Raw genomic sequence first — 23,512 nt, forward strand, 5'->3', positions numbered from 1 at the left:
CGGCAGCGGCGGCGCGGCCGCGGGGGGGAGCTGCGGGCCGGAGCGGTGCCGGTGCCCGAGCGGTGCCGGTGCCGGGGCCCGGAGCGGTGCCGGGACCCGGAGCGGTGCCGGGGCGGTGCCGGGGCCCGGAGCGGTGCCGGTGCCGGGGCGGTGCCGGAGCGGTGCCGGGGGCCGGAGCGGTGCCGGGGCCCGGAGCGGTGCCGGGGCCCGGAGCGGTGCCGGTGCCGGAGCGGTGCCGGTGCCGCCCGTTCCCGCGGGGGCCGGGCCGGGCCGCGCGCGCCCGCCACGCGCAACTCCCGCGACGGGCGGCGCGTCACGTGGGCAGCGGTGACGCGGCGCGCGGGGCCGGCGGGATGCGGCGGCGCGAGCGGCCGGTGAGCGCGCGCAGCCGGCGGGGGCGGGGGGAGGGGCGCGGCAGCGTCCGCGCGCTGCCATGGACACCGCGCGCCCGCCGCCCCCCCCGCCCGGCGCCAACGGCGCTGGCATCGGGAGCGCGCGCGGGGCCGCTGCCGGCCCGCCGCTGCCGGGCTGGGGGAACCCCCCCGAGCCCTGCTCGGTCCCGGCGCCCCGGGAGGGCGCTGCGCTGCGTGCGAGGCCGGGCAGTCGGCGGGAGACGCGAAAGCTGCGCCGGCGTCCCCGTTATCCCCAGGGGCGGGCGGGAGGACGCCCCGTCCCGGCCGAGAGATAGCGCCGGCCGGCCGGTGGGGAGGGCCGGGCCGGGCCGGGCGTTCCTGCCGAGCGCCGCCGGCCCCGGGAAGCGCTGCGGAGCGCCGGGCCGCGCTGCCCGCCGCCGGCGGGGCACGGGAGCACCGCCGAGGCTCTTCCCAGGGGACAGGGCAGGAAGGTCGGGCAGGAAGGTAGGGAAGGCTGTCGGGCGTGCCCAGCGCCAGGTCGCAGCCGCGGGGAATGGAGCCGGGATGCGCGGCACGGACGGAGCCGGAGCTCCCGGGTGGAGCGGGCCCCGGGGCGCTCCCGGGAGCGGCTGCGGGAGGCAGCGCCGGAGCGCTCCCGAGCCCGGGGCTGGCGGCAGCCGAGCTGTGTTCTCCAGGAACAGCAGCTGTGCCAGGAAAAGGTGCCGCTAGCGGCCCGCGGCTGTGGTGCCCGCACCGCGGGGTAGCGGCTCCCTGGAAAAGCTGCCTTGGGCTAATTAGAGAGGAAAATGGGAAACCCACTTGGCCGGAAATGTGAATAAATAAATAATGTGTATTTGGAGCCTCAGGGCGGGGGGGGGGAAAGATTAAAACTTCTGATAACGCATGTTTGTGAGTTGGTTCTACTTTTTCCCCCTGGAGTTTAAAGCTCTAGAGCCAGAATTTTACCGAAAATGCGTATGTGCCATTATTTTTATGGAAATAATTCTGCCTTTGGATTTAGTTATTCCTTCTATTGTGTCTTCTACACAGTGTGCTTTTAAAAAGCTTAAGTTTTGTCAAAACAATCCAAGAAAGCTATTTTTTTCAAGAGATAAAAGTAACTCCAGAAAAAAATGTAATAACTTTTTTCTGGGAAAAAAAAAGTTTAAAAAGTATATATTTAGTCGTGAGTGTTAAGTGTTAAAGCTGTCATCTGGGAAATAGATTTTGTGACCATAAGAGCTGCTCATCTGGAAAATAGATTTTGTTACTGTTTTAGCACAGAAGAGTTTCCATTCTAAATGATTTCTGGTGTGCTTCAGCATGGAAGAATATTAATTGAATTATGTAATTTTATTTGTTTCCTGAAATAGTTATTTTTGTAAAATATTTGCCTGTATTTATAAAATTAATATTTATAATTATTTTTTTATATTTTTGTGTGCCTCCAAATGTTTCCCAGCATTATGTTAGGAAACAGCAGTGAAATTCTTGTGTGTCTCTGGTACACTGCTTCTCCCTCCCCTCAGATCACATTCGTTTTTACAGGGAGATGCTTCTCTTGTGTGGTTTGTGTGTGGTGTGCTATTTTGTCAGAAATAGTCAAGTACTGAATATTTCTTGTCTTGAAAATTACTAGTGTTTCTGTGTATGGTGAGCTTTAAGTAAGGTTGTGTTTTGCTGTCTTAAGGTTAGTTATTGTGGTAGAGGTTTTAATTTTGCTGTTTAAGGAGACTTTGGTTGTGGTTTGTTTTGGTTTTTTTTTGGTTTTTTTTTCCTTCTTCTTATTCATGCTTTCAGTCTTGGAAGTCTCTGTGCAGCATCCCAGTATTTCTGGATCATACAGTTTGCATAGCTTCCAAATTTTTTTTTGTTGGATGAACTTCAGTTTTTCATTTAGTACCTAAAAGCTGCTGTACAGATGACATTTACACGTGTTTTTGTGCGTTGGGAAATGAGTGTTCTGTGCTGCTCTGCTGGCTCAGGCCTCAGGGATGTTGAGGTCAACTGCAGTGTTTGTGTAAATGTTTTACTAACTTGATCTCATGTTAACTTTCACCTTCTTGAAGTTCATCCTATGTTGTTATATAAGCATGTTTCACCGCTTGTATTGAGTAATGATAAACTCAAATTTGAATAAAACAACTCGATTGGTATTTGATGTGCCTTTGTGACCTTATAATTTGCGTGATACACAGTCCACTGCTGTTAGCTGGCAGCGGAGGTGAAGAAGGGCAGGCCAGTGTCTCTTCCATGGTGCTCTGAGGGAGGTTTTCCCTGGGAGTGGAATAGCTGTTGCTTCCATCCTGCTTCAGGTGCGTGCTAACGTCTCCATGGGCAGTGCTGGTTATTACTGCTCCTTTGGAGGGACAGTAACTGAGCCTGTTGATGGGGAACTGCAGGCTTTACCTTGCTGAACTGCTTGATTGCTTTAGTAAGCTTGTGCTCACATAACAGTTACCCTCTTTTCTCCTTTCTGTTTATTTTTCATTTTCTCCACCCTGTTGAGTTCTGATACCAGCTAGGACTTTAAAGCTGTTTGAGAGGAACTGTTTTGAAAATATTTTTCCTTCTCAGTAACTTATGTCTTGTCTATTTCTATCCTGATTTTTTTCTTCTGTACTTTTGATTGTCTTTCCAAATTCTTTTTCCATTTCTGTTATGCTCTGCTGATTTCTCTTTCTTGTCTCTGATTTCTTACTCTCATCTGTTGTCATTCTTCTTGTGGACATTGGTTTGCTAGTGTGCTTGATTAAATGGACTTCACCAGTCATTGAAGGGGCTCAGTGTACATTTTTCATTCTTAATGAGGGAGAAGAAAAATTAAATCCCATGGTGATTGGTTGTGAGTTTGTTGTTTTGTTGGGGTTTTATTTGTCCTTAGAAGTATAAAAGGAGAAAGAAAAAAAGTCAGGGGAAATGTAGAAAACAGAAAGTGGTGAATATCTGAGAAGGGATAGAGAAGAGAAGCTTTGTGAGGGAATTTTATGTGAGACTAAGGTTCTTGTAGGTCTGGTAAGGAAAGTGTGAGTTAATGATGGCAGTTGCTCAGATATTTTCGGATCATCAGAGATTCTGAGGCTTACATAACTGTCACATGTGCTGTTTGTAATAGGACTCTGGAGTTTGTTCTTAAGACAGGTGCTTGGGGTGTATTTGTGATAGTTCATTAAACAAAATCCTGACATTGTGTGAGAATAAGAACACCTCTTTGGACCTGCTGGAAGTTGGCTCTCACTAAGGCACCTTATGTTCTGTTAACACAGCGCAGCCGCTTGGATTTTCAGTGGCCCTCCTTGCTGTGGTGAAGCAAACCTGGGTGATGCCAGCTGCATCTTAGTACCAATCCATAGCTACAAAACTGCCAAACTGCTTGGCACTTCTCATCAAGCCTCTCCAGGAGAGCACTTCCTTACAGAACTACCCATTTACTCCTTTCCACATTAAATGTGTATACTGTAGAAATTACTGCAGCTGGAGTTGATCTGTCACAGACACTAGCCAGGGCTGTTGTCTGCTCGTGGAATTGTGGTCAGCTCTTTGCAGAGTGTGCTTCTAAGGCAGAGAGGATCAGGAGTCTCTGCCCACATTTCTGCATTTGTTTGAAGTGGGAGGATAAAAATAAAGGTTACAGCAGACAGGTGAGGTTACCCATCTGCAGTGGGTCTGCACTCTATGTGGCTCTGGAGTGACTTAGAGAGATGCCTGAGGAATGTGATGGTTTTTGCTGGGAATGGGTAAAAGTTCATCTCCCTTTGCTGTAAGTGGGGACAAAGGTGAAGAATGGAAATAATAAAAGTATTACAAGGGCTGAATCTGGGATGAAAGGTAGTGGAGTATATGTGAGCTTTTTGGGTGTGGGAGAAAGGTGTGAGGAGATAGAGGCTATAGCAAACTCACATAGAAAGGAAAGGAGAATGTTTAGGAATGAATACATGTAGGATAGAGACAGCAAGTAAAGATTTTGAGAGAATGAACGTGGTGGGGCTGAGCAGATTGCTAGAAGACAGTCAAATGTAAGAGCAAGCAGTGGGCAGGGGTCTTGGGCACAGCTGATGAGCAGCCATATAAAGTAGAATCTGCAGTGCTGTGGGTGGATGCATGTGTTACCAAGTGTCTGGAAAGTGATAAGGAGCTGTTTGCACCTTCTGTGTGCAGAGTGCTCTGCGTGTAGGTTGGTGCAGGCGATGCTGCATATGGTGGGACATCTGGCCACATGCTCTTTTCTGCTCTTAAAGATGCCTAGGTATTGTCCTTCTTTTTACCTGGGCACCCCATGATTTCTGTGCCCATGCCTTTTATTAGCATATATTAGGAAAAATACAGCTACATCGTCCCTTAACACCTATCCCTTTGCATGTATCTTGACATTCAATACTGTGTAACACAGCTTTGGGACACTGTTGTTAGAAGCTCTAAGGAACCTGAGTGTTTGGGGCAACTGCTTTAGGTTTGTGAGAGTGTGTGGGTTTTGCTGTGATTTTTTGTTGTTGTTTGTAATTCTAAAAATAATAAAAAAAAAAAAAAACAAACCAAAAAGACAGAAAATAAAAACATGAAAAAATACAGAGAGGTGGAGCTCAGGTGCACTTCAGGTCAGCCCCTCTGGTGCAGCTCAGGCTTTTCTCAGAGATGGGGATGCTGCTGGAAGGATATGCCTTCATTCTCTCTGTGTGCTAATTTCTCCCAGCAGCTGTTCTTAGCCTGAGATGAAATTCTCTTTGTTTGTGACTCTGAATAACACTTGTGTTCTGCCACAGCATCTCAAGTGTGAGATGTTAGTGGTTCTGCCCAGAGTTCCCCTCTGGCAGTGCTGCTTTTCAGATAATATTTGGGCTTTTGGGAGGAGGTACTGGAGACTCTGAATGTTGAAAATCTCAAGAGAAATAATAGAAGGAAATTGTCTAAAAGTCAAAACTAGAAATACTGGAAAGCAAACTATTCCATCTCTTCATGTTTGAGAAAGGGAGAAGCCTTTACTATGGAAGAACAAATTAGTTAGATGTAATTGTAGCACTAAGTGCAATAAAACAGCTCTTTTTGGATGAGGTATTGAAAAGCACCTAAAGGGAGAATGCTTGTGCACAGAATGATGATTTATTTATTGTCTTTTCAAAAGAGCAAGCTCTTGGTAATTTCCATTCCTTTTTTTTTTTTTTTTACTCTTCAGGACCTTCTGCAGCCCTGTGATTGCTGATACGTGCTTGACAGTCTCAAGGGGTCCTGGCAAGATGGCATCTTCCAGACTTCCCATCCTTATAGCATTGGTGTTTTCCTCTTTGCCCTTTGTTCTTTCACACTCAAACAGGGAAATGTGGTTTCAGGATTTCTTCCCACCTAATGTGTGCCCTATAAATGCCAAAGCAAACACTTTTTATGGCATCATGTTTGACGCAGGAAGCACTGGAACCCGTATTCATATTTACACCTTTGTGCAGAAGAGCCCAGGTAAGACCCCCATGTATGTTGACTTAGATTCCAACTTCCCAAAACAGTTTTTTTTTTGCCAGCTAAGCATTTGGAAGCAGCTGAAGATATCTACAGTTTGTCCTTCAAATGGTCCTCCTGCAGGTGTTTGTTGTCCCTTTATCGTGGTGTTTTGCTGTGTAAATACCATTTTTGTAGGTCTTTTGAGTCTCAGATATACCATTCTGGGTATACTGGAGAATTCTAAATTTTCAAACATTTTCATCTATGCAGCTGCTTAGAAGGAATATCTCATTGAGATGAAAAGATACTTATGCTGGTTTTGTCAAGTTGCATGTTACCTTAAATTTTATCAAGAGATACTTGAATTCTGCATATGTTTATGTAACATTTTATAGCAAATTAAAATCAGTAAATTAGAGAATTATTAAGTACTGAAGGTCTGAGCCATTTCCAGGAGAAGTGTGCTGAGATGCACCACACTCCAGTGTGTCTGGTGCTCACGTGGTGCAGAGGTGCCCAATTTTGGCTGCACATGTGGCAGGATTCAGGAGGATGAATTTTCTTGGGTGCAGTGAGCCAGCAGGTTTGCAAAGGTTGAGGGCTGGTAGGGCTGGTTACTGGGACATAGTCCTTATGTGTCTTTGCATGACTTCATCCGTGGTTTGGAAGGACTGTACAAGGTCCAGTTCTGTTGGACTCAGCCTGGCTTGCAATGAGGAATACTCAGGGATAGCTTTTACACCCAAACTGCTCTGGGAGCACTGGTCAAACTCGTTTGGCTTCTCAGCCAAGTACTTGAGCACAGTCTGCTCTGTTCTATCTGAGTTGGGTGAATCACCTAAGGATAATTGGGAATTGATGATGTGTGTCTTAATATGCACTAGTATTTCACAGTTAGCTTAAGAACAGAAAGGGAAAGAAATTTTATTAAGAATAGGTGACAGTTATGCTGCATTGTTGTAACTTACTGTAGTTCACAAATGCTAAATGAACATACTTTTAATTATAACATGTTATTAATAAATTGTGAACTTGGAGGGTACAAGGGCAAGTTTCTGCTAAATTTACTGCTAAGTTTCATTTAAATTTAAATTAAGTGAAGGAACAAGGCTTGTTTCAGGAAGGGAATAATCTTGTTTGTAAGGAGAATAATCAAGGATAGTCACTTCACAGGAGTTGAGGTCAGCCTTTTGGAAATTAAAGAATAAGATCTGAGTTGTTGACTGTATCATGTAATGTTTTGTTTGTGCAGAAAACCTTCCAGAGGTGGAAGGGGAAATCTTTGAGTCTGTGAAGCCAGGTCTGTCTGCATATGCTGATCAGCCTGAAAAGGTAGGACTGGCCTTCATTCCCTGGGAGTTGGTCATGCTTCTGTTATATCATTAGATTCTACCAAGTTCAAGTATTACTGATTGCAATTGCAAAAAGTCAAGAAGAAATGTGAAAGTTCTGCTGCTGTCTCTCTAAACCTATTCCTCTACTTTTGCGAGTTAAGTTCACACGGTGAAATAGGAGTTGGTGTTTTACATATTTCATCAGTGGAACATTGGATTAATTAATTGCTTAAATGTTTATATAACTAGACTGTATACCTTTGAGAATTTCAAAGGCAAAGTGATTTTTGTCTCCAGCAGCATCCATATTCAGGGTTTATTTCCTCTGCAGCTACTCCAAATATGAGTAAATGCATACTCTGTCTCATTTACAAATAATTTTCTCAGTTCTGAAGTAAGCTGCCATTTTCCAGACCCACTGTGCTGACAGGAGGCTCTTTCACAACCTAAAGGAGGTGCCAGAGAAATGACAGATTAGATCCACTCTTTTGTGTGCTTTAGCAGCCTTGAAGTTGGGGGCTAGCATTATGGGGATTTCAGGTTTCTCATTTTGCTCAGTTGGATTCTATGCTTTGCTCAGTTTGGATTCAAATTCCTATACAGGAATTTGAGTGTGACACTTTATGGAAGAGTAAATGGATTTGGGATTTTTAAAAATGTTTATAAGATCACCTATTATTCCAGTAAAACTTGTTTGTTGGGTAGGAGAGGAGAACTCAGCCCAAAAGAAATTTCTAGGCATTTCACAGGAGAATGTTTATTGCTAATGCAAAACTGTGATTGTTAGAGCTGTGGAAATAATTGAGAGCCAGCAGTGATGTCTGTATCTTGTGTGGTAACCATTGCACAGCTGGCATTTTAATTACAGTATTTGCTATGGACACACTTGGAATTCTTATGTTGCATTTAGTGAAATGGGCAGCTATTTCCCCTTGCTTTGGTAGCCTCAGTCAGTAATTGCACCATTTAGTTTCATCATACTGCAAGATGTTCAGGTTTGTCAGGTAATCTGTTCCCTCACCTCCCTCCATCCTTAAAAAAAATACCTTCCACAAACAATGATATTTATCTTCCCTAAAATGTATTTGTGAGTACACCTTTCCTTCCAATGCAGACATTCTGTTTAAAGTTTTAATGAGATGTCTGGCATGGTTTTTGTACTTATTTTGGGTGTGGATATCTTCTGCTAGTGAATACTGTTCTCACAAGTTTTGAGGGGAAACTGAGAGGCCTATTATCTGATGGCCTGTAGGAGGAAACCATATAAAAAACATATTTTTCTTTTTAGGGTGCCGAAACTGTCAAAACATTGCTGGACATGGCTGTAGATGCTGTGCCACCTCATCTCTGGAAAAAGACCCCAGTAGTGTTAAAAGCCACAGCTGGACTTCGCTTGCTGTCAGAGGAGAAAGCTCAGGCTCTGCTTTCAGAGGTGGTATAAGTTGTTTTGGATGCACTGTTATTGTTCTCCCTGTTTCTTTTTTTTTTTTTTTTCATTCAGTTCTCTATTCTCTTTAGCATAAGAGAATTTGATCTCTGAAAGAGACTGTAATCCCACAATAGGTGAAACTCACAGAGTATCTTGTCTGGTCCTGAAGTCCTGTGTCTTGCTGTGGTGGAAGGCATGGAGAGAGACCTACAATACTTCTTTCTTTCCTAGCCCCCACTCCACACACTTGTCTTAGTTTATACTGCTGTGTAAAACAAAACTTTATCACCCTCAGAGCAGAACAAGACTCTGAAGACCAAGAAATCTAATCACTATTTCTTTCCTCAGGTGAAAGAAGTCTTTGAGGAGTCACCATTCCTTGTTCCAGAGGACAGTGTTGGCATCATGGATGGATCTCATGAAGGTGTGTTATAGGAGGGGTAAAAAGGAAAAGCAAAGAGATATGAGGGAAAGAGAAATGGTCCCTAAACTAAGCAGGAAAAAAAAAAAGGTTTCTGGTCCGGTTTGAAACAATGCAATCCTGCCTTTTTGAGATGCTGTTCATTACTTGGTCACCTGTTGTACTACAAATGCAGATACACAAAGAGATTTCACAAGTTTCAGAACAAAACTCTGTCTCAGCAATAAGTATTGCCTGATGCAAGCTGAAGCCTGCTCCTGGGAACTGGTGCAAAAGAGGTGGTGTCCACCTCTGAAAGGCTACATGACAATATCTAGCAAGCTGGGAAGCTTATGGAAAGTGCCTTGTAAATTCTGCAATATTAGCATTAAAAATAACCTATTATGATCAGCCCATCAATTTTCAATCTAAAATTGGATTGTGAATATTAGAGAAGAATGAAGGATAATTGACACGTATTAAAAATAGATAACTAAATAATAAAATAGTAAGTTATAAAATATTCTGTTGGGAAAGATACTGCTAGTAAAGTAGCAAGCAAGTACAGTAAAATACAAGAAAAGGTGAAATGTGTTGTAGGTTTGGAGTGAGCAATGATTTTGCAGTGCAGAAAAACCACTAACATTCTGGCTACATATCCAGGCATTTTCCAAGGTAGTATGGGCAAGTAATAATCATCTGTATGGACGCCTGATGAAAAGAGCCATCCTATCATGTTACATCCAGTTCAGAACTCTTCCTTATGGCAGATAAATTGCTACTTTGGAAGGTGTAGAAGGAAAGCAAGAATTATCACAGTGCCTAAACAGCTAATAAATGGAGGAAGATTAAAGAACAAAATCTGTCCACATTGACTGAGAAAAGGAGAAGTATCATAAAGTCTTCAAGTATTTGATAAGTGCATAGTTTGTCACTATGGATTAATGGGTGAATTGTACAGTAGGGAGAACTGTTGTATTGACAGGGGGCAGGACCAATGAGGCATAAGAGAGCACAGGGTAGCCTGCCAAGTTTATTTAAAATCCCTACCTCTTCTACTGTCACATGTTTGGGTGAGAATCATGTAAGTGTCAAGCAAGCCACTGGAGTCAAGCTGTTTGTGTTTTACTGGTTGCTGCTCTGTCTGTAGTGTAATTATAGAAACCTTAAGATTAAAACAGAGTGGTGTGAATGCAGTTTTCAGATTAGGAATTGAAATGCTGGATTGCAAAAACAGGCCCAAGGAAGCTTGTGCATTGTGTCAGCTCATTACTTCTTTGTATGTTGTTTGGATAATAGATATGATTTATGTATGGTGCAGTTGCATGGATATTACAAAGTCCTACCTATTTCAGCTCATGAGACGTGTATGAATCAATAATGCATCATATAATTTAATTATGAGTTTGAATTAATCTCTGAAGTCTGGGGTGGTTGGGTAATCTAGTAATGACCTCCAGGTAAATAAATAACCTGTGGAGGGCTGGTAACAGTGGGCAGGAGATTGTGGGAGTATTTAATGGTGACTGGGTTTTTTTTTTTCTTTTTTCACTCATTGCAGGAATTTTAGCTTGGATCACTGTCAACTTTTTGACAGGTAATTAATTCTGTATAACTACTCTAAACTTGAACTTGAGTAACTTCAGTGGAGGTGAGCACCCTAAGTTCCTCTGCCTTGGCCATGATTTCCCTCCCCGCTCTCTCACCAGTGCTGAAGCAGTGGATTGCCTTGGGCAGACTGTGTCCCAGAGTCTGTAGTCAGGAGGATCTTAACCCTGAAGGTGCCAGAATGTACTGAGATCTTGGAGGCACCGGCAGGCTGGTTTCCCTAACGTGCCTGGGGAGTGGTACTGCTGGTGTGTGGGAAACAAGGCCTTGCAGTGTTCTTCACCCCTCTGTGAGCTGTGCAGCTACAGAGGTGTTGCAGAGCATGGTTCATGCCTCAGCACTACTGGCTCTAAGAGCTTCTGGGAGTGCAATCCAGTGTAAAGAAAATCAGTACTCTAGTAGATAGATGAGCAAGCAAAAAACTGCTCTGGGCGAAGAGAAATTATAATAGCTGGTTTGGCTCTTACTGCCCTTCCTTCTCCTACTGCTTTTGCCCAGCTCTATCGTGATTTCAAAATTTGTGTGCTCTCCCTGACAGTCTTCTGCAGGAGATACTTTGTCTCTTACTTTCAGCTTTTGCTGGACACCTGGAGATTTATCTGCTGTTGTCTATTTGGAGGAGAGATTGGAATCAAGGAAGAAAGTCTGTGAACCATTCCATAATACCTTCTGTTTGCCTGCCTGTTCTCTCTGAGGTTTTTTCTTTGAAGGGCAGCTCAGCCCTCCTTGTATTGCTGTGATACTGTGATCACCTGGTGGCTGCCGAGCATCCCCACAGTGTCTGCATTTCAGCATTTGTGCACTTGGGGCTGTTCTGAGCACGGTGTTGTTTGCAGGGCAGCTGTCTGGCCAGAACCAGCAAACTGTTGGGATTCTGGACTTGGGAGGAGCCTCAACCCAAATCACATTCCTGCCACGGTTTGAGGTGAGGAGTGGTTGAAAGTGCATGGGTTGGGACTGCAAGGCTGGTGCAGAGACCTGAGCCCTGCTGCACTCTCAGGTACACTTTGTCAGCAGTGGCACAAGCAGAACATCCATGGTTTACAGAACATCTGTATTTCTGTTCCCTTTGAGATCAGCAGCTGGCTGATCAGCGCTTGCAAACAAAGGAGCCTGAATGATGAGGAAATAAAAAGAAAGCAAATGAGTAAAACAAAAAAGAAACAGCTTTTGTTTTCTAGACTCATGCTGGGAAAGCCTCATTAATGTTGATCTTGCTGTGTATTCAACAAAGGTAGAACATTTCTAGGTAGTATTCTTGAATGTTAGAAGAATTGTAGGGACTGGTCTATTTCTTTTTCCCATTCCAGTCTGATAACAGATCTTTACTAAGTTTTGGAGAGCAGGAGTGTTGTGTAGGGTAAATTTCTTTAATAGAAGCAGAGTCAGTTCTCTGTTTTCTTATCAATTTCTTCTCATTCTTTTGAGCATTCTGCTCTCTGTGCCTCAGACACCTCTGCTGGATCTCTTAGTAGCTCTATAGCTGTTTAGAAACAGTTTGAACTGGGACCCAAGTCTGCAGTTTGCATGAGAAAATTACATTTGATGTGTTTATGTCACTCTTTCTGAAGGAGTCATTTCTTTAACTTTTTTTTTTGTTTGTTTAATAGAACTTGAGATTCTCAAGAGATGTTTGGTGACCACAAAACACATGGCTTTCACATCAGGATATTTTAATTCTGCAGTTGTGTGTTATGATGAAACATGACATGCAACCTTATCCTGTTCAGCAAAGCCTCAAGTATACTGTGGGCTTGTCCTCTGTTTTGTGTTGATAACACCTGCTAAAGTGGGCAGTGGACCAACAGGAAAGGGTGTTGCATGTCAGTGTTTTGGAGAATAAATAGAACTGTGAAATAAGCTGAACTGCAGCTCAGGATTCAAATGTCTCCTTCCAGCCTTGCAGGAAAAGTCCTGGAGTGTTTGCTGCGGAACAGGACTAATGGTGTGAATTTGTAGGACAGTGTGGAGTCAAGGTTCATGCTGTGCACTATGGCTGCTTCTCACCTGTGTTGTCAAGTTCAAATAAATAAGATCAGTATGGTTTTGGGAGTTGTTCCCATCTGACAGAATTAGCAAGGTTACATCCCTTTGATTTGCAGTGGAGATTTTTCCTTCCTGCAATCCAAGCCAGTCACATGCCTGCTCTTATATTAGTTTTGAACAAAATACTGTAATAGTAAAAGATTTGTTAATTAAATATTAATTACAAGCAAGTAGAGAACATATAATGATAACTGCATGGAGTTGATTTTAATTTCATGGCATTATTGCCAAAGCTAAAAGCAACTGAAAACCAGTCATAGTGGTGTCTGGTGTCTGCCTCGTTTTTGTGAAAGTAGGGCATGAGAAAAGACAATTGTTTTCTCCAAACTAATTTTTTTGAGGATCTCTCCTTTAAATAGTTTTTGTGATGTAAGGTTTAGAAACAGAACTCAAAATATGGCAGTCTGTGTGTATGAGGTCAAGGATGTGACTGTCATTTCAGAGATAATCAACTTGAGACCCAAAACAAATTTTGATTTGTATTTGCTCAGGAGAAGCTCAAGCTGAATACCACGAAATTCCTTTCAGCTTTGAGCAGGCTTCTGTCTAGGACTCTGGAAAAAATAACCCAGATCTGGATCTCCTTACTTGCATGGTAACTGCAGGACTGTGCAGCTTCAGTTCTCTTGGAGAGTCTGCTGCTTGGCCCAGAATAACAGCGAATGATAAAGTGAATTAAAGTGCACAGAGCCAAGAAGGGCTGGGAGAATGAGGCCATGAGGAGAGGAGAGACAGAAACTGAGACTGAGAGCTCGGGGAGTGGACACAAAGAAACAGTAAATGATTGCTAAAGCAGTTCAGCCCTGCAAGAGTGTGAGTTAGACTGTCAGGAAGCTAGGGCAGGGTACCAGTGGGATGGAGGTGTGCACAGAGAGAAGACACAGAGGAAAAACTGGAGGTGGTGAGAGAAGAGGCTAATTTAGGTGAAGCAGCCCTAAGACTGGGAGTGAGTGGTCAGTGTTTCCTTAATTACCAGCCGGACATTTGACATGGTGAAAATGGAACCTATACCTTGTATTTTTAATTCTTCTGAGTACCTCAGTTTAGGTGCTTAGTGTGACTTGAAAAAGTTCATAGCACTTGTAGTGCAGCTGATTTCTGGTAATGGACATGGGGACTTTCTACATGCAGAGTAATATGTAAGTACTCTAGAAAAATTCAGGTTACCTGAAAGTGTTTTCATCCTGATCTGTTGTGCTTCCCTGTTATACATTGAAGTAGCACAAAGATGCATATAAATTAAATCAGTGCAGGTATTACAGCAGTGGCAGCATTGGAAAGCTGTACTTTGTTTTCAAAGCGGATCAGATGAGTGTGCAGTAAACTGTATGAGTGTATCTTGTGATATTACATTAAAGTTGGTTATTCTTCATTGCATAATATAAACTAAAACATTTTTTCTTTTATTTAACTTCTAGGAAACTCTGAAGGAAACCCCTGAGGATTTTCTTACCTCATTTGAAATGTTTAATAGCACGTACAAGCTCTATACCCACAGGTGAGGAGCAAAAGACTGCTATTTCCACTGGGGAAATCAGTCCCTGAGCTAACAGCCACATCATCCTGGTACCAGCAGCAGAGACCATGACTTTTTTACTACTTATCTGCATGGAACAGTAGAAGTGGAACATGACATTAGCTGGCTGGAAACATTCCAGGATCATGGTTAATGTCACTGCAAGGGAATATTAGGCAGTCTGTCAAATGAAGAGACAGCTTTGTGAACCCATGTTTAAGGAAAAGAATTCTTATTACTTGATTCAAGCCAAGTCTCCTGAAATGAGCACAAAGGTAGATATTGTGCCAGTTGTCAGAACTAAAAACAATCAGAGATTTGGGAAGAGGACTTGCCTGAAACTTAGTGGAATGAACATTACCATCTCAGCCATTACAGAATCTGCTTACTTGACACCAGAGCTGGTCTAATAGTCATCCTCTCCTACTCCTTACATTTGCTGATGTAACTGATTGCTGTAGTCATTGATACAGTCCATTAGAGCACCTAAAATAATTGGGACTGAAAAATCATCTCCTAAAAATTGAGAGAGAGCTGGAGGTTAGTTTAACTCTGAATATTCTGGAAACGTTTAAAATGACGTGACAAAAGTGGTAAGTGGACAAACACAGAGATGGAAATGAAAGGGTCAACAAGATTTTTATCTAGCTTTGTTTCTGCAATGTGTGATGACATTCTCATAAGCACTGTTCATGTTCTAGCTTATAATGAATGTAGCAGCTACCTGTGGAGTCGAAACAGGTGAATTTCACACAAAGCCACAGTTCCTATTTTGTGGGAGGTTCTGCACTCTGCCCTAAGAGCACATAGTTTTGTGTGTGCTATATAAGAGTGGCTGCCCCATTCCCCATGCACTCAGCACATACCCTTCTTCCTCCCTCATTTTAAGGTGGTGCTTTTTTGCTTTTCATGATCATCTTGTATAAATGACACATCAGCTGTAACCACTTCCTGCAGTTTTATATTCACCCATTTTACAACTCGTTGTATTTCTTGGGTTTGTGTCACTCTTTGGCCCTCAGGATTGTTCTGACAAAGGGAGCTCTATTTTAGAGAGGGAGCCTTGTGGGAATCAGAGGAAGGAAATTCAGTTTGGGTGTTCCAGGACTTAGGAAGAGGGCTATGGGTAAAGCATAACAGATGTGCAGGAATCAAGACTATAACATCTGTCTTTTGTTGTTGACAGCTATTTGGGGTTTGGGCTGAAAGCTGCAAGACTGGCAACGCTTGGAGCTTTGAACATGGAAGGTATGTTAAGATACTAAAACGTTTAAGATTTATGAAGAGATGCTTAGACTTAGCCTTGTGTCTGCAGCCCATTTCCTGTGTGTCCTCACTTCTGTATCTTGTGCTTTTCTATGTTGCTGATGGTATATATTTGTGTGAAAACAGCTACTACTTGTTAAGGGGTTGTCTTGTGAGACAGCTGCTTTTCCCTATTTTTGAGATCAGCCAGCAGTGACATTCAAGTGCAAATTCCAGAAATGCACATGTGGGAGCATACAAACACCATGGCCAGCCACAAACACACAGCTTTACAAGCATCCACAGACACATAAGCAGCATGAACAAATCCTTTTCCTTAGGGTTGCTGCTTAGGCCAAACCCACTTTGTAGGCCCCTCTGGCCTGTGGTGTTGCCCAGACCTCTTGTGTGCACTGCCTAGTCTGGATGGAAGCCCACGAGCACATCACACGCTCTCACTCAGTAACCTGAGTGCACACTCACATTCCTGAGTCTTTCCAGTCTCTCACTCAGAGTTTGGGCCTTTTGTCTAGTCTCTGGCCAGGAGCAGGGGTCTTTCCACCTTCTGGATTCTTACTTGACAGCTAGATGGACTTGTGATAATTACTGGAATGTACTCAAATCAAAAATAGTTGGAGTAGGGATTAAGAAGAAGATAGGACAGACTGCAGTGATTGGTCACAAGGCTCAGACAGAAAAGCACATGGACCAGCTGCCTGCTTACTTGTGACTGTCTTCTTTTACAGTCTTCTCTGGTTTGCCATACTTGCACTTCCCTGATCCCTTAATTCCCCCTTTTCCCAGCCTTTGAGCCTTTTCCTAAGCATCCCATGGCAAATTTTGCTGTTTCAGAGTCTGCCTCAAGCATACTGTTAGAAGTTTGCTTTTTCTGTCAGACCTGTGTGTGCAGCAATACTCATGTTTTCTTCTTATTGGTTACAGTATTTCTGGTTGAACCCCTCAAAGGTACATTCAGTGGATCCTGTAGTGGCCATTGATCTCTGTCTGTAGGAGGTTTTATCTTCATTGCTCAGTTGCTTTGTTTGTCTTGGTTATCTGCTGTCATTAGAGTTTGTGCATCTGTGTGTTTGTCACCTCTCATTTCTTGTCTTTTGTGGTGAATAGCCACTATCCAGATACCCTTGTACCGTTTATCTCATTAAGAAATGACAAGCCTGGCTGCTCTGCTGTTTGCAGGACAAAATGGACACAACTTTTCCAGACTTGAGACTGGTCCTTAATTTGTAATCAGTTAATGCCCCATCCATCAATTCAGATTTTTGTACTTTCACTTAAGACTTTAATGAAGATCTTTCAGCCTTTTCTGGTTCTGCATATTGATTTATAGCTATGTTAAATTCTGTGCTTTCTGACTCTCCTCTCTGCTTTCTTTCCAGTTGTGGATGGACAAATGTTCCGCAGTTCTTGTTTGCCTAAGCAGTTGGAGGCAGAGTGGCACTTCGGGGGAGTGAAATATCAGTATGGTGGCAACAAAGAAGGTAAATTAAGGAGACTTGTTTGTTTTACAATAAGTCTTATCTCCAGAATCTGAGTTTTTTCTTGTAATGTATTTCTTAACTGATGATGATTGGGGTATGAAGGATATCTGTCCAGTTGCAAAGGTTGACTTCTGAGAAATCCAGATTAAAATCTGAAGCTGTAAGAGTAGCTGACCTGTACCCCTGTCCTCTGACTGTGATGTCTTATTAAAAATCATACCTTTATAGGAAATGTTTAGAATTATTTGTGCAAATAAGAGAGGATTTTCTGAGGCTTTGAGCAAAGTGCAAAAATTCTGTTTGTGTTAGGGTACAAACATTTTGGCTTATCAGTTAATCTCACTTGTGGAGCTGTTTCTTAAGTCTCGAATAATAATAAGTCTCTAATGCTGCGTAGAGAGGGTGAGTCTGCTGCCATCATAGACTTGAACAGAGTGAGGAACATGAGAGCTGAATTGAAGATTTGGTGTGTGTGGAGTATGTTGGTAAAATTACAATGTGATGGGGAGAGAAAGCAAGGTTTTATCTAACAAGTGGCAGCAAATGTAGAAGATTCTGCTGACCACAGAACGTGTCAATGGGAGTTTTGCCTGACATAGAAGTAGTTTGTGTGACCCTTCTTTCAGACACAGCAGTGATCTGCTCTAACCAGTTCTACTTGATGAGGGGCTTTTAGAGTCCTTGCCTATGTGTAGTTGTCATGTTGGATTACAGAAGGGATATCTAAGCTCTTGTTCTGATGCTTTAATCTCTGCTTCTTTAATTTTTCATCCTGTTTCATCCAGCCACTATTTCTTCCATCTCTCGCATATGCTCTGTGGCTCACCCCGTCCGTTTTTCCTGACAGGAGAAACAGGATTCAAGCCTTGCTACTTGGAAGTACTCAAGGTTGTCAAAGGCAAACTTCACCAACCAGATGAGATTCGTGGAAGTTCCTTCTATGCTTTCTCCTATTACTATGATCGAGCAGCTGACACCAACCTAATTGGTAAATTTGGGATAATCTGCTACCTGTGAGCATGTCATCCAGAAGGTAGACAGAGGAACCCTGGTGGCTGGAGCCACAGGGAGCAGAGGAAAGCAATGTTATTGAGAAAGAGGAGATAGACAAAATGCCTTGAGGGAATGACATTTATCTGTCACTGCAGTTTGGTGTTCAGTACATGAACAGGAGCTCAGGGCTCCAGTTACACCTGCAGCTCTGTCTTCTGTTCCAAGCAGGTCTCACTCCTAGTGCAGCATCCCCGAGTTGCACTCCAGGGTCAACTTGGATAAAGAATTCAAATGCTGTCAGGCCTGTGATGATGTTTTCTCACATCTTTTTCAGATTATGAACGCGGAGGTGTTTTGAAAGTAAGAGATTTTGAAAGAAAAGCCAAAGAAGGTAATTGTCATGAGCTGGGAAACTTGTTTGGACAAGAAATATGAATGTGTAGGCAGTACATAATGTGACTTGGAAGAAAAGCAAATTTATTTAACCTTTATTTCACTTACACCTGTCACGTTACTTTTATTAGTCAAAGACTAATGCAGAAGACAATACTGATAGAGCAGTGAGGGGTTGGTGGCTTTACAGCTCTGTTCAGGAGAAGGAGATAGTTCACAGTCACTACAAAAGAAAGTGAATTTGCTGCATCAAGAGCTTCTGTCAAACTGCAACTCTGAGTTTAAGAGAGCACTGAATTCTGTAAGTCTGTCACCTTAAATCCTCTATAATCTCTAATAAAATGGAGGGAGAGAGTTTTTAAGTCTGACAGCCTCTTCCACATTCCTTTATCTCCCCCTGTCTTTTTTTCCTGAATGCTTGTTCTAGTTTTGTACCTCCTGTGGATAAAGTGCTCCCACCTTGCCTGGCTGCTGATGGCTAAAAGCAAGTTACCTCTGTACTGTGATCATTCTCAAGACAATGAGAAGACCATATTTTTCAGCAGAAGATGCTTAATTATGTAGTTCAGGACTGACCTTTTTCCTAAAATAAGGCCTAAATTTTAGTGATTTTTCAGTTAAATTTAATCTCCCTGGAAACTTGGATGATTTTGAATAGGGGGATTAGGCTCTAAAGTTTGAGTGTGGGTTGGTTGTTATTTTTTCCCTGGATAGTGAGAGCTTATTTCCAAAGATGTAGCTAAGATCTTACCTAACATTATCATACCACTTACTTAGCTTTAGACCATCAGGAGATCAATTCTGTGATCCTGGTCTAATTCTTCTCTATCTCATTTCAATAGTAGTAGGATGCTGTTCATCTTTTCTTAGAAGGAAGTGAACTCTGCTCTTGCTGCTGGTAGAACAGGGCAGTGACAATAGGTCTAGAAAATGATGCTTAGTGTAAATACGTTTCCCAGTCAGTCACCCTGACTACGGAATCTTGACTTAGCTGCAGTGAGGGAGTGGTTGGTTGGGCAATAGCCTCTTCCATTTCCTTGGACAAGTGTGGTTGGAAAAAATAAAATAATCTGCCATCCTAGAAGGTGGAATGAATTACTGGATCCATCCGTGGAGGAGAGATGATGAAAACAAGTGATGCTGTGTTCTTGAAAAAATAATATAACACCCTGCTAGCTATCAGTTGAGCAGAGGTTCTTCAGAAGAGCTGTGTGGATTATGTTGCTGCAATAAAAGATGTAGTTCTGATGGAGTTAAGAGAAACTGGACTGTACTATATAGTTTATTCTCCAACATTGTAGAACAGTTCTGTACTATGTGTCATGCATAACCACTAATAGAAGAGGGTGGCTTGTTTTAGTAACCTTTGGCTTGAGTTCAGTTCAAATGTACAATGTGGATACAAGTTCTTATTTTCCCGACATCCTTTTTTTTTTCTTTTTTCCTTCTCTAGTCTGTGATAACATGGAGAGGTACAACTCAGCCAGTCCTTTCCTCTGCATGGATCTCACTTACATCACTGCTTTATTAAAGGAAGGTTTTGGATTTAGGGACGACACAGTCTTAAAGGTGAGAAAAAACCAGTTAATTCACTATTGATTAACAAGCATTAGTTCATTTTTCTGACTAATTATCTACTGAATCTTTCCAGATTTGTAACATGTAGTTGCTATCATTTGTGCAACTTTGGAATCTAGAGAACTGCCAGGAATAACTTGTTTTTCTTCCTTTATAGTTGACAAAGAAAGTAAACAACATAGAGACAAGCTGGACTTTGGGTGCTACCTTTTACCTGCTGCAGTCTCTGGGGATGAGTTATTGACTTGTGATACTCCTGTGGACTTTAGCATTTCTGAAAATGCTGAGAAAGTAAATTGCAATCTCCAGGTATGGTGTTCAGCTGGGACTGGTCACAGAGCAGAACATGGACCAAAAATATACGACAGCTCTTTACCCTGGATTGGCATTGTGCCTAGTGAGAGTATGATTTATAACTGTGATTGCCATAAATGATCCAGAATCTGCCTTAAGAAAGTCAAAAGGTCTAAACTCCAGCAGAGAATAAGCAAGGGGCTCAAAACCAGCTTTCACCAGCAAGTTTGTTAGAAGCACAGAGTTCCTGGATGTGGCGGCAGACTACAGACCCATAACTTCCCCTACCCCCTTCTATTTTAAACACACATAACTTAAGTTTGCTTGTGAGATGTTAAATAAGAAATTAGAAATAGCATCAACAGTGATGCAGAGAAAAGTGAGCAACTCTGGATGCTGCCAACCTCAGTATTCCAAAAATCCAGCTGCTAGCTTAGGAAATACATGGCAAGAATATTCCAGTCTTTCAAGAAGGGCTTGCTATAAGTACACTTTGGGCATGGTTTTGGGAAAGGTGTTGGCTAAAACATAGTAATTTACCAAGCATTTTTTTAGGCAGTGGGCATTTCCTAAGCAGAATGTGTGCCTGTGTTTCAGTTTTGCTGCTCTTTCCAAGTCTGTGCAGCTACACCATACATCTGACTACCAGACTTGATAAATTTATTCATTTTGCATGTAGTCATAACACATAGTTGTGCTGGCACAACGAGGCAGCAGTGCCAGCTATTAAAACTCAACTGCCAGAAGAAGAGCTTGTCACATTCCACCCACAAGGAGATTGCAGTCAGATGAAATGGCTGATCTGACAGCTCACATTGCTATGAGAGCCCGTTCTGTCTCTCTGCTCTCACCAAGGCACACCTATACCCTTCTTCCCTCTGCTGCTCCTCGGGTTCTTGTATGAACTGATTCAGGACACCTGAGCTGAGGTGGTGCTCACCCAAGAGCCAAGTCTGGTGCTATCCCAAGGACAGCAGGCATGGCACAGCCCAGCAGGACCTGCTGGGCCAGGGAGCAGGCTGAGCACCACAGTCCCTTTTGCTGGAGTGAGCTCTAAGGTGTGGCCTCCCATTTGAAACCCATCCATTGCCCTAAGCAAGAACAGCTGTAGAGACTTCTTCCACCCCATGAAATAACTGGCAGCTTGCTACTGTTTTCACCTCCTCAAGAAATGTGTAAAGTACAGGTGAATTTACCCCATCACAACAAAGAGGTGTCACTCAAGTGACTAAGGGAAACTTCTGGCCACTGATGTCTTGTAATGAACATTTCCCTGGTGGGCAGTTGCAGTTATCCAACCGTCCCAGCTGCAGTTGCTCTAAAACACCTTTCTGTCAAACCAAAGACTGCCCTTACGCTGCCTTCTCTGCAAACTGCATTTGAAAATAATTGGTAATTCCCAGCAAGGGGAGGATGTAGTGCACTCATGTTTTCAGTGGTCTTGCCAAACAGTTTGGAGACTTAGAAATTTGCCTTACTGTGAACATTAATCCTTTCCTCTAGGTAGCAGTGCAAGTTTGCCTGTGGCTGATTAAGCTACTGCTTCTCATATCTCAGGTTTTACAGCACGAGGGTGCAAGGCATGCTTTTGATTGAACAAGTTCAGTCAGCAACAAGAAGCCAAGGGTTGTGGATGGAGCCATCCATACTTATCTCATCACTGATGCTTTACCATAAATTCAGTCTGCTGTTTAGAAACAGGAAATGCTCATCCTACATGTGTACTCCTTAGCAGAATCTGTTTGAGATCCACAGTGAGAAATTCCTGTGTCACACCAAAGTTCTGTTCCTTCCTCTCTAGAAGTTTCTGTGTGAATATGAAGAAATTGTAGCCTCTTCTCAACCATAAACATTTCTTATTCCTCTTCCTACTGTTAGCAAAACTTCATATATGGTCTGGTCTGCAGAACAAGGTGACTGCAAATGCATTCATTTTGGCTTCAGTGAACACTTCTGTATTCTCAGAAAACATGAAGTAGGATGCAGTGGTTACTGACCAGGCTGCATAATCCTGAGAACAAGCTAATTTAATAATCCAGAAATCATCCTTCAGTCTGAGCCAGTGCTATGACAAACTCTTACTGGATCTTGGGGCTAAGAGCTGGCAGCAGTGAGGCTGTGTTTTGAAGGTGGGATGCTCTACCTAAGGGAGAAGCAGCAGCGTTGTCTGCCCCCTGAAAACACACTAGCCCTGACGAGGGCTTGAGGGTTGGGTTTTGTCTGAAGCAAGGAGGGGCTTGAAGAAGGGTACCATGCAGAGGAAGTTGTTTTTTCTGCATTCTTTTCCTCAGACTCTGGTACTACAAATGCTAGGGGGGAAGCATCTGCTTCCCAGTACCAAAGTTGCATTTCATCTGAATGCTCAGGGCCTTCATTTGTCAGTGGCACAATTCATTAACTGAAGCAGAACTTCTGCTCTTTGTTACTAGAATGATCCTTCAGTTATGGGAGAAACAAGAACTCTATTAAAAGGTTTATTTTTGCAAGAAATTGCGGAATTGAGCCCCTGCTGTTTACATCGAACCCAAGTGGGTGGGGGGATCTGGACAACCCAGTCAAGTCCTCACACTTACCCTAGTGCAATGAGATTATTTATTAGCTAAACTAAAGAACAAGCAGCCTTTTAAGAGAAGAGCTCTACTTGCAGCCCTGATTTTTATCACCTCCTTTGTAATGTCTTTGAGCCAGCCACTAACAAGAACTGCCTAATATGAGTGACTGCAGAAGCACAAGTAATGGCTTTCACTTCAAAACTTACATTTCATTCTTTCTGATGTTAATTTCTGATACTGGTCACCCATATGTGTAAATCTTGTCCATGGGCAGTGTTTAGTTTAATTTTGTGAGTGGCAAATGTCTAATGCAAGAGGCTGGTGTTTGGAACCGAAGACAGAATATCTTGAATTGTCTATTTTAGTAATTAAAGCATTTTTAACAATATTCAAGATGTTGTGGTATAATTTTCTTTCCTGGATATTACTGTTGCCTTGTATCTTTTCCATGGAGCCCTTAATACTAGCCATTTCCACAAGAAACACCATTATTAAATAAAGCACCAAGAGAAAGGCAGGGAAAAGGGTGAAAGAACAACAGAGTTTTAAAATATATCTGCCACCATGTGTTGTTTCCCTCTGCTGCAAATTACCCCTTCTGTCTCAGCTGAGGTGCCAAGAACCCAGGAGTGACGTTGCAGCTCTAGCAATCATATCAGAAGAAACTGAAAGTAATTAAGTGGCAAAAGCTGTTAAAAATTAGCCAGCAGTTGGCAAAATTCAGCACTGTGTTTGCCAAAAGACAGACAGCTGTTTGCACCTCAATCTTCAATTCAGGAGGCCCAAATTAAAAGCACATACTGCGCTTAGTTCTGTGGCTGAAGACATCATGGTACTATGGA

General features: G+C 42.9%; 1 protein-coding gene across 3 annotated transcripts; it reads left to right on the top strand.

The window, feature by feature from the left end:
• Positions 1-293: 293 nt before the first annotated feature.
• Positions 294-23,058, top strand: ENTPD5 (ectonucleoside triphosphate diphosphohydrolase 5 (inactive)). Of its 3 annotated transcripts, none has more exons than XM_064423883.1 (14): positions 294-374; positions 5,524-5,801; positions 7,036-7,115; positions 8,406-8,549; positions 8,895-8,970; positions 10,508-10,543; positions 11,391-11,479; positions 14,019-14,098; positions 15,303-15,364; positions 16,759-16,860; positions 17,708-17,848; positions 18,188-18,244; positions 19,700-19,815; positions 19,982-23,058. In XM_064423883.1, the coding sequence occupies exons 2-14, from the start codon at positions 5,585-5,587 to the stop codon at positions 20,066-20,068; spliced, it is 1,287 nt and encodes a 428-aa protein (XP_064279953.1). In that variant the 5' UTR covers positions 294-374; positions 5,524-5,584; the 3' UTR covers positions 20,069-23,058. The 3 variants fall into 3 exon arrangements, with proteins under 3 accessions (XP_064279953.1, XP_064279955.1, XP_064279954.1); XM_064423885.1 differs by lacking the exon at positions 294-374 and adding an exon at positions 504-857; XM_064423884.1 differs by lacking the exon at positions 294-374 and adding an exon at positions 2,510-2,668.
• Positions 23,059-23,512: the final 454 nt, after the last annotated feature.

The sequence above is a fragment of the Passer domesticus genome, chromosome 6 (genome assembly GCF_036417665.1).
Source record: "Passer domesticus isolate bPasDom1 chromosome 6, bPasDom1.hap1, whole genome shotgun sequence".
Classification (NCBI taxonomy): Eukaryota; Metazoa; Chordata; class Aves; order Passeriformes; family Passeridae; genus Passer; species Passer domesticus.